Raw genomic sequence first — 19,727 nt, 5'->3', positions numbered from 1 at the left:
TTTGGCTACATAATCTTTGATTACTTCACTTATAACAATTCTATAATAACATTTTCTGTAAACAAAATACACAGAATATGGAGATAACTTGGTCTTTCCTCTAGCATAATGATGTCTATCTTTTCTGATAATATAGAAAAAGTTTCATTTTTTTCTTTCATGTTTGCTTCTCATTATTGGTCTAGTCATGTAAACTTTTAGGACTGTGTTTAATTTTGGAAAAACTTCTATCACGTTTCTTTCAAGTATATCTGTATACTATAAACACAGTAATTCTAAAACATTCTACACAATTCCCATGATAAGATTCCAAACGAACATGAGAGGATATGCTCAGCTTAATGTGGAGAATGAGGAAAGAATTGTTGCCAACTGACTTAGAAGTATAATCTGATAGATTATGAGTGATGGGGTGGAAATGGGGTATTCAGGTAGAGAAGATAGGATCTAGTATGTGAGGAATCCTGAGGGAGCCATATGCTATTGTGTGGGAGATGAAAGGAAAAGTTCAAAAGAGAGAAGTCCATATTCTATACTAAGAAGTTTGTGTTTTATTCCTAGGCTAGAAGGTATCATCGTTTTTCTGCATCCCAATATTCATGGTGGATAAAGCTCACACGAGTGGGGAACCCATGTTACAGTGGTGGATTAGGGAATAAAATAGTTCTGTGGACAGAAGCAATTACAACCACTAGTTGTAAAGCCACCTTGTTTCCCATACAGGGCAGCAAGTGAATGAGACTAACAGTAGTATAAGCCCTCCATCTACTGGGGAATGAGGGACAAAACACAGTAATGCCCAGGGCTCCACAAACTACAGACCACAGGCCAAATCCCACCCATTGCCTGTTTCTATAATGGCCTATGAGCTAAGAATGGCTATTGCATTTTAAATGGTAGAAAAAAATCAAAAGAAGAATATTTGGTGATATATGAACATTATATGAAAGCCAAATTTCAGTGTTCATATTATATTGGAACTCAGCCAACTCATTCATTTACGTGTTGTCTGTGCTGCTTCATCATCATCATAGAAGAATTGAATAGTTGTTACAAAGACTATATGCCCTGGAAAGTCTAAAATATTTACTATCTGATCCTTTACAAAGTTTGCCCAACCTTGATGTATGTTATGCTCCACCTGTATAAAAACTTACTATACTATAAATAGAAGAAATCATCTTCATCAGTTATGGAGAAAAAAAATAAAAATTACATATTATGATTATTTATGAGTAATTATTAATAGAAATAGGCTCTCAAATAAGATCTGGTTTTCACTATTTTCCTTGTCAATTTTCCCACGATAGATACTTGTATGCTTTAGAAGTCTCCATGAATTTTGTAAATAATTGGTATTCTTAAAACTTGATTAAAGATGAATATTTTATCTTTACAGTATTTTAACTTAGAAATAATTTGGGAGAAAATATGTAGTTAATTTTTAATAATGATGAGTCTACAACCAGTCCTATATGAATTTCTTCTCAAAATAGAGGATTTGGTGAGTTGATTTGAATATTGGGTTGGGTGCAAGGAGAGTTTACTTTTATAAACTTTTTTAGAAGCTTTCATTTTGTGTTTAGAAGATTGGGGAGCAAAAGTTTATGATTGGAAGTACTACCTATTGTTTTATAAACAATAGGAAATTTCACCTGATAAACGAAATTTTATAAATATAAGGTTGCTGTGTTCTGAAATGACTTCAAGTTATTTTCTTTCCATTTGTCCTCCCTTTATCCACATCCAATATATATGTCTTTGTGTTGATGAAAAGAGGAATCAGATTTATCAAATTATATCTTGAGCTTTTTCCCCCCTTAAAACCAAGAACAGGGACTGGAGGGAGTGAAGGCCCCACATGCTCTCCAATTCCACGTTCACACCTCTGCCCATGAGATATCCTCTGTTCCAGCCATGCTGCTCTGCCGTCTGTTCCTAAAACACACAACATTCTTCACCACGTCAGGACCTATGCATGAGTTGTTAACTCTGCCCAGAATACGGTTCCCCTCACTCTGTGCACAGATAATTGCTTCTTGTTATTCAGGGGTCCACTCAAATGGCGCTGTTTAGACATGTTTTTCCCTGTCGCCATCTGTAAGACAGTTCCTCCTTGCTGCCCAGGCCGTTTCTCACCCTACTATCCCTACTTTGTGTCCTTCACAACACTAAAAGGATGTTAAGTTGTCTTTGCTGTTTTGGGATGTGTTTCCTCGAGGTGGAAAACCCATAAGACCAGGGGAAAGGCTGTGTCATCATCATGTCCCAAGAGCACAGCAGAGTGTCAGGCACACACTAAGGGCTCAAACATATTTGCTGAATGAATGAATCAAAAGCAACGCAACCCTCCCTCCCCTCCCCTTCTCAACTATAGAGTGAGAGCTAAGCTTAGAGACTTGTTTCCGAGGAGTGCTGTACGGAGGCAGGGGAAGGGGTGCAGAGGAACTTTACAATGGAGAAAACTGGCAAACAGCACCTTGACCATGTGAACAGCGCTAACACCATCAGTGAGAAGTCATGTGGATAATATATACCCTTGATATGATGTGGGGAGAATGTCACTTCACCTCTGCGGTCATCCTCCCCAAAACACTAGATGATTCCAGATTGAGGGACAGTCTACAAATGCCTGGCTAGGACTCCTCAACACTGTTAAGGTCATGAAAAACAGGGAACATCTGAGAAACTATCGTTAACGCAGAGGAGGCTAAGGACACAGGACCGCTGCATGCAATGTGGGATCCTAAAACAGACAAAAGCAATTAGGGAAAAACCAGTGAAGTGAAAATAAAGTTGTTTAGTTAGTAGTAATATACCACTGTGGGGTCCTTAGTTGTGACAAATGTACCCCAGTAATGTAAGATATTAACAACAGGGAACACCAGGTGAGAAGTATATAGAAACTCTCTATCATCTTTGTAAGTTTTCTGTAAGGCTAAAACTATTCTAAAATCAAAAGTTGATTTTTAAAGAAAGGCAAAATGAAGACGGACAGTATCTCCTTGGGATAGTGTATAGAATTAGTCTTTTAAGTAGAAGAGCCACAGCATTTTGAGTTTTCCCTATATGAGAAAAAAAGAACCTCTGTGCATTTCGATGAACTTTTTCTGGAAAACAAAATGAGCCATCTAGAATTGCATGCTAGAATGTGAAATGTCAGTTAAGGTTAACCTGAAATAATTTGTACAGCAAACTAATTAAAGATTAATTAGGTTTGATATGAAGATATTTGAAAATTGACATATGTATGCACTCTACAGCAAATGAATTCAAGATGAAAAAATTTATCTAAACTATTAAATTTGGGGCAATGCAGAGAGTGTGGAATGCAGAGAAAAAATGGACTTCTCCAGGAAGGGGCAAGACATTTATCCATCAGAGTAGGAAAGAGCAAGTTCAATGACACTTCTCTGGGAAGGCTTCCTGGTCCCTTCGACTGGGTTAGGTCCCCTACCTCCATGCTTCTCGTGGTACTTCCTACAACTGTAATTTATTTATTTGTACATATATTAGCCACTACCATCTTTCTCAGAATGAGGGTTTGGTCTTTTGCTTTTAAAGATAAAGTTCAAATGAGCCAAAGGGTTATGGCAATATAGCAGCCCTCCCAGACCTGAATGAAATAGGGTTAGGTCACTACAATCACCAGCTAAGATGCACTGTAACATACCTGTTTATTAAAGTTCTGTTGGGATGTTATGGTATAAAGGACAACTTTATGTCTCTCAATTAAAATAGGGTTTAATTAGATCCATCAACTCCTATACTCAAATAATACCTGCATTTGACACATGGCATTTTAACTGAACTGTACTCAATTTTCTCGTAAACACATCAATGTTACAAGATGTGAATTAACCCAATAAATGATTATCCCACACGAAGAAGTATAAAATAGGACCTAGAGGTTATTATTTAGCTAGACTACCTTAATCTTATTTTGGTCATCAAAAAATAAAACACTGTTTTCCTTCTCTAATTCTCAGGTTCAATCAATGTACAAAGGTTCAGACAATGTAGAAAGACTTTAATATCTTACAATATGGTTCAATTAAAATCCCCCCAAAAATCTCCTGGATTTTAGCTTCTAATTTCATCCATTTATTAACAATGGCTTGTGATTCCTCGGGGTGGACAGCTTGAACCAATTTCTCTCTCAAGTGGCAGCAGTTGGCCACAGAGCCCACGTGGGATCCTGACACAGCAAAGGAGCACATTGAGTGTGTGCAGAGAGGACAGTGACCCGCCCAAATCACACTGTCACCACGAGGGGAGACCTGCCCCTTCTCATATAGACCTCCCTAACTGAAAGTTAGGAGGCCCCTACTCAAGTTCAGAGACTCATTTAGAACCACTCAGAACCACCTGCATTGTCAAAACATTTGGGAAGAGGGCTGTAGATAAAGACAGTGTCAAGCTGGTTCTGACAGGGCAGTGGATGGACAGAACCAGAAGTCACCGCAGGTTCTGCCTTTCTCTTTCAATGTTATACTGGCACCAGAAATTCCCTCAAAGCCTGTGCATCCATCGGAAGGAAAAAAAGCACCTGAAGCAGTACGTATCACCCTCTAATGTGGATGCCAATCACGTGGGGATCTCCTTGGAATGAGGATTCTGACTAGCTAGGTCTGCACTGAGCCTGCGGTCCTGCGTTTCTAACAAGCTTTGAAGCAACGCCGGGGCTGCTGGTCACAAGACCAGACAGCAAGGAGCAAGAATCAAAAGGAATCAGGGGAATTCTGTTTTGAAAGGAGTTTCATGACTTGGATTAATTCTCTGAATATGGATGCAGGCTCGAGCCAAAGGGACAACAAAGAAACAGTAGACTGGTGAAATCAATTAGATTAAATACTAAACACAAGATGAACTTAACCTACAGGAATGCAATACTAACTCAGAAAGATTCCTCATTAATTAACCTAATAGGTAATTCTATTTGGCCATGGTCCACTGAAAGAAACCATTAGGCTATGAAAATTAGTCTGATTCCATGCAACACGGCTGCCATTTATTTATGTCACTTCTCTCTTCTGGAATGTATATGTTTGTAAAATAGACCAAAGAGGTTTGTTCCCTAGGAGGTTAGCTTCTAAAAGATCAATTTTTTTTAAAAAAAAGTTTTTTGCAATAACTTGTAAGAAAATTGATTACACATGACAGATGTGATCTTTTCAAGTTGGCATTTGCAGTATTTGAGAGTGAAAGATTAAAAAATTACATTCCACATGCCCTTGGTGACGACTGAAGGGACTGAATTGATTAAACTGTCACTCATCATTTACTGTGGTTAGTGCTTCATTAGGCACAGATAGGCACAATATATCTTAGTCAAATACTTCTGTGGAGTACTGAGTTCCCAGGGAATGAAAACCAAACCAAACCAAACCCAGACTGTGGGTAAAAGCCCATCTCAAAAACAAAACAAAAAAAACACACTCAATTCAAAACAACAGACTTTTTATATGAGGAGAACCTTGAAGATATATTTTTCAAACAACCAGCCAAAATTGTATCTCTAAGAAGGGGTATTTACAAATTGAGCGCATCAGAATCAAAATTAAACAAAAGCAAAACATGACGCACACACACAGGAAGCTAACGTAGTTCACTAAGGCCCAGGCCCAGGCCGGTCTGCTGCTGACCTGGGAACAGGTAGCAGGCAGGCGAGTGGGAGTCCCCCACCTGCCTCCACATCTGAAACAAGACTTCGGGTCGCTCAAGAAGCCCAACCACCTGAAAGTACCCGCTGGCATTAATACTCCTTGAGTTGCAATGATAACTCTTCCTCACACATTATGACATCTGTCTGTCTATCATCTATCATCTATCTATCTTAGTGTATAATAGATACATTTCAGTATACATATATTTCAATACATATATATTTTAGTATGTGTATATAATTATATACATATAAAATCAGATAGCAAAGCTATATTTTTGCTTCCTGGTCTAGTTACCTAAGCCAGAAAGAGGAATCATCCAAAACCTGTGCCTTTCCCTTGCTACTACCATTCAGCCATCTAGTTGTCATAGCCTAACTATTCCTAAATGTCCCCCCATTATGGTCCCTAACCTTTTCCCACCCCTTCCCCCATTCCTCCCTTTTTCTCCACCTGCTTCTTAAACCATGTTCTTCCTACCCACAAATATCAGCTGTTTTACCCCTTGGTGGGATATTTTTGTCCACAGTATGGCCTCCATGTTCTTCAACCTTAGCTTCTGTCAACTTGGAAAGATGGCTTTGACAAGTCAGGCCAAGTAATTACCACTTGGTGACACCTTCTCTGACCCCCACTTCTCCTCAACCACCTTCACCTCTATGCTGCCATTGTACCAACTGTATACCTGTGTTACAGCTCATCACACTGTCTTTCCCTCTGACCTTGAATGTGTGAATGGATCTTTCTCATCTCTATAAGACCTCGGACCCAATTCAGAGCCTGGTGTACTGAAAAGAAGATGGTTATCGATGCTTAAAAATGCTTGAAAATTCAAAACAGACTCTCATAATGAAGATCCCAGAGATAAAGTACAAAAATAAAAGCCACAGATTATATAGCTAACAGGATGTTCAGACGAGGAACGTCCAGGAACCAGGCACAATAAATACAAACGATGTAAACTGCAAAGTTCCTTACTGACGACTACTATTAGTAAAAAAATGTAAAACTCAAAATATTGCATTCAATAGCAGAGAAATATTATTTCTTGTACTATGGAACAATAAAGGAAGAGAGAAGTCCCATTTGATTAGTCATTTAAAATGCTACCACTGAAAGCTCCTTCTCTAAGGAATAATTGTCGACCAGTCTGGATAAGAAACAACAAATTAATAAGCCTTGCACATCTTTAATTTCTGCTTATATGACAGCTGATGCAGAACAAGGGAGTCATATTGTAATATTTTTCACTGCAAATGTATTAATCCTCCTGCAATAATGTGGGGAATTAGGGGGAAAAATTGCTCATGGGTAATTATCTTAAAAGATCAAGCAGGCAACACATTTACGCAATCTTTTTAGAGAAACCACATCTAGCATATCACAAAGAGAATAACTGCTGAGACAATATGTGACAGTAAAATACTTGACAATCATCTGATCTCTTGGATAATATACGGAAGACCCAAAGGCAAAACCTTTCCATTGTAAATCCTAATTGTCCATTTTGTTGGTGAAGTCTGTGGGCTTCTTGAAATATTCTCAGACTTGCCCTGGAATGTTGCTGTTTAGACTACACATTGCACACAGCCTACACTGTGAATGATGCCCAGTGGAGCTGTGCAATGTGGTAGCAGTAGTGGGTGCTGCTTGAGGGCAGGAACCAGGTCTTTTCCACTGTTGAAACTCTGGAAAATCTGTCAAATTTTGTTGAACGAATGAAGATATGCACATAGAGTAAGAGAGATCTTTGTGGGAACGGGGCTACCCTGGGATTCTAGAAATGTTTTATTTTTATTTCTTTTCTGTGCCACCACCAGCCAGCTCATGTGTGCAGTATAACCAAGCACCTTCAGATTTGGGAGGTAGGAGGTATAAAATAGCCACAAAACAACAATAAAACAAAATTACAAATTGATTTCACTAGGTTGTTAAAATTCTGAAACAATTTCTAAATTGAACATGTTAGGATTAAACACGACAAACAGATGAAAATGTATATAGTTGATAAAGTTTTATAATTTGTTGAGTTTACATGAGGCTATGAATATATTCTGCTTTCAGAAACATGGCAAAGCGAGCAATGAAGAATAACCATTGAATTATCACTGGTTAATAGGAAACCCTTGCCAAATTCTACAGAACATACAAACATCTCATTCTTGCAATCTACTGCCTCACATGGAAATACAGAGAAACATAAAATGCCATAGCAAAAGATGAACAACCCAAATGTGTATAGGAAAATAGGCAGCTATTCAGATTCTGTCTTTAGTAATTACTAAGTACCTTTCACAGACTATGATTAACTTTTGTGTTTTTTTTTTAAATGGAATTTAGCAGGCTGTTTCTTGGCCACTGATAGATTATTTTAGTTAAGTTTGACTTTAATTCTTTTTCAATTATTGTATTATTTCTTTTTTCCCCCTGTGGTATCCTTTACCAATAGGAATCTAAGGACACTACATTTGAAGAGCAAAACTGAAAAAACAAAACAAAACAAATATTTAAGTTTATCAATTACATAATATAACATCTAAAATCAAGACAGCTACTAGTACATTAAGTTATATTAATTCATACAGAATACCAGTAAATGAAAATGTGATTCTTAATTAAAATACAATCCGGACAATGCAGTGACCTGTGGAATTAACTCACAAATGTTACAATAGCACGGAAGTCGCCTCTTCCATCTTTTAACGCACAATATGAATTAGACAACAAAGTCCATTTACTAACTATAGTCACAAATGATGTTTCTACAAAATCACATTCTCAATCAGATCTTTCCTGTGCATGTAAGTGAACAGTCGACCTTTGCACCTTCATTGGATTAGAAACTTTATATTGACTGGAACATTTGTTAAAAGAGTTTCACTCATTGCTTCTGCTTGTTTTAACAGCAACCTTACGTTGGATTCACACATGCCATTGATCCAAAGGACTACTTTCTACAATCAATTCTTTAAATTCATGTAAAATTTTTATCTTTTTCAGAACTATCCCTTCACATTCTATTCCCTTTCATCACTAGCTCATAAAAAAAGCATATGATTTTTTTCGAGGATTTTTTTTCCATAAATGAAGTTGTCAGTATTTCACTGACAAGTAGTAAAGATTACAAATTCCTACCACCACACTAACATGCCAGCAGTCAAGAGGTGCCCGCCTGCACTATACTGCTTGATTGGCTCTCAGCCACCAGCACCTACAATTCAAATCTGTGATGTTTGAGCAAAATCACAAATTTCCACAGGGCAAAGACCTTAGCAGTCAACTGTCTATATTTAAACCAATGAATATTAAACTGCCAACAAGAGCTGAACATGCAGTAAAATGTGCATATGCAGACTCATCTTCCCTCCCTAAAATGACTGAAATGTCAGTTAAGGAATACAATTTCAAACAGGATAAAATAAGTAGAGGAGGAGACACAAGTGGATGAGAGAGAACCTTTTTCAGAAGATGCAGAAATGTGGGCAGACCATAGGCAGTTACAACTTCAAGTTAAAGTCCGAGTTTTTAGTTACAACAACTCAGAAGAGGCTCAGGACTTGGGGACGCAGCTTCTAGGAAGTGTGCAGGTGAGTCTGACAGCTGGAGATAGGGTGGAAGATTGAAAGTTTGTACAAAGCAATTGACCCACAGGTCTTGTCTGACCATCTCCCACTGCAAACCACCAGCATGACACTGAGTATTTATTCTCTGGAGAAATTAAAACCAAAAGATTTCAAAGTGAGGATTAGAAGTGAGAGCAGGGTAAGGCACAGAGCTGAAAAAAAAGGGAAATTAAATGAAAAATATGTTTATTGGTCTGTGTGACAATCACACCCTTTCCCATCATGCTTTGAGGATGTCAGCTGCCAGGAATTGGTATCTGATGAAGAACAAAGAATAGATCTTCAGACACTGACATTTCAGGATCTCCCAATGAGAAGTCTAGCTTTTTGCATGAACAATATATAATGAACTGACCAATCAATTAGTGCCTCATTCATAAAAGTAATAGACAGTCAAGGGTCTTCCCCACCCCCATATTTGAGGAAAGCCTCCAATAGAAACCAGAGAAAAAGGAAGTGTGGGTTATACTATATAGGATAACAAATTTTGAAACAAAAAAATGGAAGGTTTGTAAGGTAAAAAGTTGTGAAATATGAGAAAAAAAGGTTAAAAAAAAGAGGATTAATATAGGAGCTCCAATATCAAATTATTACACACTTTCCAAAAAAGCAGACAGAGAAGATGGAAGGAAATAAATTTTGCAAAAAAAGAAATTCAAGAACTGCTCTCAGAACTGAAACAGATGTCTCCATATTGAAGGGAAACTACCCAACACCAACAGAAAAAGACACTTCCAAAGTGCATTGTCATGACATTTCAGAATAGCAGGGATAGAAAACAGAGCCTAATACTTTCCAGAGGAAAAGCATGAGGGGGCACATACTGGCGGTGAATCTGAATGGAGTCAGACTTCTTAGCAGCAATAATAGAAGCTCTAAGGAAATTAGCAATGCATTCAAAACTCTGAGGGGGAAAAGGCTAATTACATAGTCAGATTGAAACTGTATCAATCATGTGTGGGAGTAGAATAAAGGCATTTCGGAAAACAGAATTTGAAAACCGTGTCTCCAATGCATTCTTTCTTGGGAAACTAAAGGGGGAAGACATGGAATGCAGGAAATAAGGAATCTATAACCAGTAAAGATCCAGAAGGAAAATAAACCCAACCCAGAAAAAACTTTAGTGACTACTTCCCGCGGTGCAAGGGAACCAATAAATTGAAACACTAAGAGGATAGCAACAGCAGGAAGCCATTATTCTAGGGAGCTAGAAGTAAAAAGGTCAAATGTTATTGAAATCCACTGACAGTGAGAGCTACAGAAAAAGGCTTCCCCATAGAAGTTGTAGTCAGCCATTTCCAGAAATATGGACTAAAACAGGGAAGATTTAGGGCTGAATATACAATCTCCCTCTCCTCCCACTTGTCCATTGCCTGACTCCAGCTGGAAACACAGCCAAGATAGCTCGGAAGATGTTTTCCCTAGGGGTCAGCCATCTAGGACATCGGGCAGGGCAGAAGGGGGTAAAGAATAGATTTGGAGGGAAACAGATAATAACTAGCTTAGGAACAACGTACAACGACAGGAGAGGGGCAAATGGAAGTCCCAAGATGACAGATGTTCAGCTGTGCTAAGGCAAGAAATCAGAGCTGAGAGAGGAGAGCTTCAAGGAAAAGGCTGAGGGAGGAAGACGCCAAGAAAATTAAATGGAATTGATGGATTTGCTGATGTGTTTGAGCATTTGGAAAATTTTTTTCATACATAATTGACAAATATTTTATACCTATATATTTAATAGGAACAAAGGCAAGAGAACTACTGAAAAGCAGAGACAATTATAAAGCACAAAATGAAAAAGGTTATACAAGAAACTATACATATATGAATACTACCTGACTTAAGCATGAATAATATTTACATATTAATGTTTCAAAATGTGACATAGATTCTATACTGGGAGAATGAGTTGAAAGTGGAGTGGGGGAAGGTTGATGGAAAAAGATGAAATTCTCATCTACCATAACACCTACTTAATAGATAATGTCTAAAATAGTAAATTAATAAATAGATATCTAAATGATTAAAAACATACAGAGGTAGATACTAAAAGAGCTGAAAATAGTTGCTTCTGGGAAACAACATTAGAGGTTGAGTATGGATGAGCCAGGAGATTACTATTTTTGTGTTGCTACTGTTGTGGAACCTATTAGTTATTGGTTATACTTGAAATAGGTTTTATTAATTATTTTCTGATTAGGAAACTTAAGATAAGGATAGTTAAGGGATTTGGTCAACCAAGGTTACACAGGTAAGGAGTGGTGGAGACAGAACCTAATTTAGGCTTAAAATGTGTTTTCTACTATAAGATTGCCTCTCCTTTACACAACAAACCACTGCTAGTTACATGGTCAAACAATTGATTTCTACATGAATAAAGATACAACTTAAAACATAAAAGGTGCTAGTGTATATACAATGTTCTCTAAACTTTGAGCAATTGTATATCTAAATTACAATACACACACACGTAAGATGAGAAAATGTTCTCTAAAGTTTGAGCACTTGTATTTCTAAATTACAACACACACACACACACAAACGTAAGATGAGAACATCTTAGGCCAAAATTTCTCCCTAATTCTCTAGACATAAATGGTATGTTAATCTGCCTGAAACCAAATAGAGCAGCTTCCATTTCTTCAATATGTCCTATAGCAGCACCCTTGGATGCTATGTAGGCATACCTCGTTTTGTTGCGTTTTGTTTTATTAGGCTTTAAAGATGCTCCATTTTTTACAAATTGAAGGCAAGACCCTCCACCAGCAAACAGATTACAACTGGCATTTTGCGATATTCGCTTTATTACGGTGGTCTGGAACCAAACCTGCCATATCTCCAAGGTATGCCTGTACTCCAATAGAAATGCAATATATTTAACTTGGCTGATTGATATACTATGAACTGATAAGAACACTATTCTCAACATTTGTGGAATATTAGATTTCTTAAAGAATTTCACATTTAACCATCTGTTGCCATTCTCACAAACCAGTGAAGCTGCTGAGTACATTAAGGACTATCAAAATATCATGAAACTTAGTAATTGTGATTGGTTATTTAAAAACCATCCAAAAATCAGATTGTGGGTAGCCAATTACTTTGCCAATGTTGATAAAAATAGGGAAACTTTTATTTAAAAAAATGTTTAGTAGTTAAGACTACATACAATGCTTCTCTTTATATATTATTATTCAGCTAACTTTTTACTAATAAATGACCAAACATATTCATTGAAAACACCTGTATATTCTTTCTCTCACAAACACAAGTTGATAAACAACATGGGATGTAAAAACCATAACCATGCTGAGCTTTTGATAGAAAAATAGAACTGGTTCCCTTCAGCACTCCAAAGCCATCACTAAATTCAGCACACTGGCAGCCACTCTATAATTCCATAATAGTTTAATATTAGTGGATTGTATTTTTGGAGCTAATTCATCATTAAGCAGTGTTATAGAAGCTTTCCACAAGGAATTTGAGTTTGTAGCCAGCAGTCCTTGGGTGTGAATGAAGCACTCAAATGCATTAAATCTCCTCTGATTACTAATATTGAACAAGTTATTGCTCTCGTGCTTTCTGAAAAAAGATGACCACATATAACAGTTAAATCCCTGTTTTACATCTACTGTCCTGGCAGCATTACTATTAACTCTCAACGGTATCCTAGTATGGATGATATACTACAAGGTCATCTTAATTTTGAGGGACTTGGGTAGTGAAAATGGGCTCAGAAACCATGGCTGCCACCGTCAGCTCAGCTTTCACCCACATGGATGCCCTTCGGACTGTCTCCAGTTCTTCTGTTGTGCACAGTTTTCAGTGGCTACACCAACAAGTCACGTGGATCATGTATTATTTGAGCAGCTCCCCAGAGTTCTTAAACAGTTGTTACTTTTGACAGTCACTAATTCAAACCCTCCTTGGTCTTATGACCTGATTAATTAGAAAATGTGTAAATAGTGTTGACAGATAGATGGCTTTATGTAACTCATGAACTCAAAATTCTCCTTCTTACTGGCATTCTTTTTCAAATGGATTCATTCATTTTAGCAGAAGTGGTAAATGACTAATGGTTAGGGGTTGGGAAAACACATGCCAGCATAGCTATTAGTCCCATGAAAATGTATTCATTTCATTGATTCGTGTCTTAAGTTTATTTCAAAAACATTCCTCCTTGACTAAAACTGCATAATACAGAATACTGATGTGAGGGGAGAACGGCAGTCCTTAAGGCTGCTGAGTGAGAGTGAAAGCCATTCACTCTACCTGGAGCACGCGAAGGACCCAACATAACTCAGAGCATAACCTAAATTACAAAACAGTTTTTGCATTTGGGAATCACTTTACTAGTAAAATAAAAGCTAACTGCTTATGAACCATCTTATGAGATTATATAGTATGTTGTTAAGGAAAGGGCTTTGCAGTCGGTTAGCCCTGACTTTGAATGCTAGCTCTGACTGACCTTCACCATCCTTCTTAGTCTTCCTGGGTTTTGTTTCCTTCTATTGTATCATGGTACAGTAGGCAAGTAATTCAAATGCATAAGCGAGCTTAGAATATAGCTCATGTCCAAGAAAAGTATCTACTATTGTCACTGTTATTACCATTAGTTAAGACTCCATTTTTACCGCTGTTATTACTCAATGACTAAAGACAGGACCTCATACAGAACAAATTTATTTTCAGGGTGGGGGTTAGGGTAGGATTCATTTATGATTCTCTCTCTTAAAACACTGGTAAACAAACCTGAGTCCTGAGAAACCTTATTTTATTGCATAAATTTCCTTGGTTCAAGAGAGATCATTAAGGATCATGTCAGAACTCTGTATGTTGCCAATATGCATGGTGATTTGCCTTACTTAATAAAAAGCAATGCTAAATGGCCTTATAATACTCAATAAATAGGCAATTTCTTTTCTGATATATGCAAAATCCATGTTGATGCAGACATTTTTTTCTATATATCAAGACTGGTATGGAAATTTTTTTCTAAGCACCCAGCTGCTACAATGTTAAATAAATTAATTTTAATCTTAAATCAGAGATGTAATAGAGAAAAGGGTAATTTAATATGCAATCTCATTACATTTGACAGGCTTATTTATAAATGATTTGCCCCACATTTTGACAAGCATAGTTAATATGTTAATTAGCTTTTAAACAGATGATGAAAGGAAGAGACCGACACGCTATCATTCTTCACATACCATGTTGGGGAGCACTGTAATTGATACCACAGGTAGTGCTAATAAATATTGGGACCCCCCAAAAGCACTGTGATCTTGATGAGATAATTGTTGATTAGCTACAGATAACTTAGTCACTTTATGTTAAAAATTAATCCCTTAAAATAATCCCAAGTGACCTTCCATTTTAGTAAACAAATGCCGGTCTAAACATAGAAACTTCTGGAAAGGACTATAAAGCTTCTTAGAACAATGATATCCACAGCTAGAAAAGAACTCCCTGACAAGGGAGGAACTACACAGATAAGCTGCTTTTCACATTTGCACTTCTCTTAAAGTGATTTTCAGCACTTGGTAAGCCTTTTTGGTTTAGAAGCTTAAAAGATAATTTCCTATGCCTTGACTTTGAAAGAGTTATAAAAATCCAAGAATTAAGAGCAGTTATACATGAAACAATGCCCAATTTGAGTTCTCTGCTTAAAGCTTCGTTCACGGAGGGAGATAAAAGTATAAAAAACTAACTTTCTTAATGAGTGCTCAAAGCACACAGTATATTCAAATACACCATGGTGCTGGAGACCTAGAGCAGTAAATCGTAACACAGCAAGCTCTGATTTCCATCACTTGCTGCCAATGTTAATACATATGTGTCTTCATTAATATTTTTATTGCCTGGGGCTATTTAAACAGAAAACTGGAAAATGTAACACTGTGTAGGGATCGTTAGTTTTTAGTTACTACCCTACTGCCCCAGGATGGTAAATGAACTGTAAAAATAGCCTGAAACCATGACCACCTGCCTCCCTGCTATTGTCCATGGGTTAATATTTGCACTTCTCTTGGGTGCAGCTGAGCCTAACTCAATTATGGTCCCATTTCTAGGTCTTTGAATACGCAGCATTGATGTCATTGATTATGCAAAAATCAGTGTCTTGTGAACTTCTCTCTAACTGGAAAAATATATATATATGTTACCCGACTTATAGGATAGTAACAAAATGGCTCTTAGAAATGGCTTGGAATGAAATCAGATTCAGAATGACAGGCATAGCATAGACATAACTCAGATTTTAGGGCTTGAAAATGAAGGGCCAATAAGCGTGGGGAACTGCTCAAACATAACACATTTACTATTTATTTTTGCCAATGAATAATCTTGGCATGCAGACAAAAGGGCATTTGGGGTCTACTATTTTGTATCAATTTTCCTCCCTTCCACTTAAATAACAGTTTTCTTCTTATGCTTCATTATGTCTCTGTTTCAAGCAAATTGGCAGAAAGCATCCACGCCTTTCTCCTTAAGAGAATTAATGTACACACATGAAAGAAAAAAAGGATGGGGGCAGAGACAGGAAATCAAATACTATATATCAGAAACAGACATATTAGCAGGTCACAATCCATGTGGTTCTTTGTACTTTATAAAGGTTTGGGAAAAATTAGCCAGTAGTGTATAAAAACAGCTTCTCCCGATTATGAGAGTAGAGCATGAACTGCCAAGCACTAAGACAAAACTGGCTCCAAGCCACAAATATTTCCAAACAATGTTCTATTAGCAGAGTCCTTAACTGACCTCAATGAAAGACAACCCAGAATTTCCATACTCAAAAAATAGAGAAAAACACTCCATAACTCAAGAATATTAAGTAATCATTACTTGTATAGCCTACTCTCAACTATAAGGCAGGAAGGAGGAAGGGAATGAGAAAGAAAACTGATGTCCTGGTGTAGTCTCTGACCTTTATTTCCATTTTTTCCCTCCATTTGCATTAATGATCAAAATACCTATTTTGCCTAAGCTCTTGCCTAGTCTTAGAAAATAAAAAAATCTAACTGTGTAAAAAAATTTCCAAAACAAACAAACAAAAAAGCCAGGATATTGGATGAAAATATGGATTAGCTCAGCTCCTCAATGATAGATGGTCTTCTTTATTCTCAGTGTTTTGGAAATGCATTACGATGGTATTAGATTTATTATAAGGCATTACAAAATTTATGGCAATAGATCTAACGCTGTTTCATGACCCAGATTCTTTTATAGCTCTATTGAAAGCTACAGATCTACACCCCATAAAAATAAATATATCCATGTGCACACAAAATATTGCATATATTTTCAGTGGTTTCAAAGATCCCGAAATCCCATTCCTAGGAGGATTGGTTGCTGGAAACTAAATTAAGAAAATCTACACTGTGCCCTGTATCACAAGGAACTTGACTGTTTTCTCACCATAAAATATTTGGATCAAAAACATCAGGGAAGAAGCCAGGCCTCATCACAGCCTAATTTGCTAAAAGCCAAGATTACTGAGGGCAGACCTGTGAAGTAATTATATGGCAGTAAGATAAACAACACATGCTGAAGTTTTATTGAGGTCATAAACATTATATGAACATGTAGCCGAATTCTGTATATGGGTGCATAGTCATTCATGGATGATGATTCCTGCTATAAAATAACAACGTGCTATGTGAACTGTTTTGCTCCGAACACAACTGTGAGTCTAGAAAAGGGATTTTTTCCTATCAAGAACGGACATTTTCAATAGTCACTAGTAAGCCTTTCCTGAGTGCTAAAAATAAAATTATTCCCTTATTTGATTCTTTGACTTAAATCACACTGGACTGGGAATTCATCATACTTTATCATTAATAATAATTATGCATTAAATCTCACCAGTCATTGGGTCTCCTATGGTAGATGTTTAAGTTTTGCTAAACCATCGTGGGAAACTGAGACGCTATTGAAATTCAACTTATTGTGCCATTTTTAAAAAGAAATTGTTTTATTTAATTTTTGGATAATTGGTATCAACAGTTTTCTGGGGTATACTGCACCAAATTTAGTGCCTGATAATTACAACAAAATTTTCAGACCACTTATCTGAGCTTTGTTGTGAATTTAAACATGCTCCCTATTGCTTGCAACTCATATTGTTGTTTGGAGATATATACTTCTTATTGTAAAATAAAGCCACAAATTAAGACCTTTTAGGAGAGAAATCATTGTACTGACAGAAAAATGTCTCTGCCCCTGTCGATCAAGAACCATTACCAGACCCCATCTGCAAAGCAGCCTCTGATTAGGGAATATTCCCAATCATGTTTTTAAAAAATCCAGCATTATTGCCACACACAGGCAAACACGCCTCCACCATTAATCTTCATTCAGACTGTTAGGATGTTTGTCTAGGCTTGACTCAGAGTAAGCACTACAGATAGATTAGCTAGAGCAAAGCTTCCATTTCTCACCACATGTCAAGGCAGGTGGAATATTCTGTCGAGCCCAGGAGGACATCTGGAGGTCTGTACCATAAGGTAACCACTTCATTGGAGTATGTGTGGCTAGGGACAGATTTTGCTCTTGCAAGACCTGTGGGTTACATGAAACAAAGAATTTTAATAGGCATTAATAGAACAAGGGAATTTTAATTTGAACGTTCACAGTTTTAAAAGGTCAAGCATGATATTGTAATACAGAACCATGAACACAATGTTAAGGTTACTAGAAAGGTTGGGGACAGCATATTGTGATCCACTTGTTTCAAATACACGCTAATAACCAATAAGTCATTTAAATTATAAAGCATCATGCATCTAATCAAAACCCAGGGGAGTAAACAAATGATTCACAAACAATTAGATATGACACAGAAGCTTAGAAATCTCCTGGACTTTCCAAAGAATGCTTCACAGAGCTCTAGTTCTGAGGGTCATAAGTGTTATTAGAAAGCATTCCAGGGCAAATAATTTTGAGAAAAGATGGTTAAAAAAGTTAAACAGGTCTTCATACAGCGAGACTTTTCTCAGTGTCCTTCTCACAATGCATTGTGAATCTGAAAGAAGAGACTATGACACTTTCCTCAAAGGGTTTTTCTAAAACTTCTTTTGGTTTCAGTGTTCTGAACTTCCATATTCAAGAAGCTCACTTGAAAACTACCTAAATAAATAATAATAAGGGAATAGATAAATAAACTGAAATGTTTTCTAAGAATTTTTTAAAACTGGGAAAATGGTTACAGTAATATATTAAGTGATAATGCATATGCAGTTTGACCATAAATCCTTATGCATAGAAAAAAGAATGGCAGAAAATACATTTTTCCCAAGTTTCCTACAATGACTATATAATTCCTTTAAAAATCACAAAATCTATAGATGTTTCTTTTTAAAAGAAAAAAAAATATGTGTGATAGCTTTCTATCTGGGTATGTTCATTAATGAAAAGTGTAAAGTAATTATTAGGTTGGTACAAAAGTAATTGCCGTTTTTGCAATTATTTTTAACCTTTTAAATTGCAATTATTTTTGCACCAACCTAATATAACTATGATGCTCAGAGCACATGTAACATTTTTACAATATTTTACCATAACACATTCATTCATTTTAATATCCTGATTATTTAAATTTTTATGTAGTCTTTAGGAACATGACTTTTTTCCTGTTTATTAAACACCTGGTATTCCCTTTACTATATTCTATGTAAATATTAAAATTAATAGGATAGCTGGTGAGACAAAGGATTTCTAATGAATTCAACTATGGTTACAATAACACCATTCTTTCTACAACACAGTTTTTATAATAATATAACAGCAAATTATAAATTGGTTACTGTTTATAAGTATTCCATATTAAAATGTACAGATTATACACAGACAAACATACATACACATATGTGGTCTCCAATTTTTCTGCACATGAATAGAATAACTATTTTTGATAATGGAGCCCCATAACAATCTCTATTTCTTTTCTTTTTCTTTTAAAATTATTTTTCAATTAGAGCTGACATACAACATTAGTTTCAAGTGTAGAACATACTGATTGGACACTTATATACCTTATGAAGCCATCAGCCCGATAAGTCTAGTACCCACCTGACACCGTAGTTTTTACCGTATTATTCACTATATTCTCTATGCTGTACTTTACATCCTCATGACTGTTTTTATAACTGCCAATTTGTACTTCTAAATCCCTTTCACCTTTTCCCTACAAGGTTTTTTTCCTACCTCAATTCAGGCAAAACTGAACAACAGATAGGACAACGGAATGGTAGTGTTTCCACAATTTAGTAATCCCGTCAAAAGGTTTAGCTCCTCAAGTGAGCATGTTTCTATACAGAACCAAAGAGTTAAGCACACTAAGAGCTAAGCTATCCTGAAATAGGTGCTGACTCATTCCATATGCTGTTGTCAAGTCAAAAGGGATACCCACAGCATTCAGGCTGGATTCCCTTGGTTT

General features: G+C 36.6%; 1 protein-coding gene across 4 annotated transcripts in view; it reads right to left on the bottom strand.

The window, feature by feature from the left end:
• Positions 1 to 19,727, bottom strand: part of CDK14 (cyclin dependent kinase 14) — a 546,519-nt gene that overhangs the window by 212,872 nt on the left and 313,920 nt on the right. For all 4 annotated transcript variants that reach the window (XM_019716536.2, XM_074340704.1, XM_074340703.1 and 1 more), the window contains one exon: positions 17,731 to 17,851. In XM_019716536.2, the coding sequence (XP_019572095.1) occupies positions 17,731 to 17,851 (121 nt within the window). The remainder of the gene's footprint in view (positions 1 to 17,730; positions 17,852 to 19,727) is intronic.

Source organism: Rhinolophus sinicus, linkage group LG09 (assembly GCF_036562045.2).
Source record: "Rhinolophus sinicus isolate RSC01 linkage group LG09, ASM3656204v1, whole genome shotgun sequence".
NCBI lineage: Eukaryota > Metazoa > Chordata > Mammalia > Chiroptera > Rhinolophidae > Rhinolophus > Rhinolophus sinicus.
Note: the sequence above shows the minus strand (reverse complement) of the source record. Positions and strands in the feature narration are given on the sequence as shown.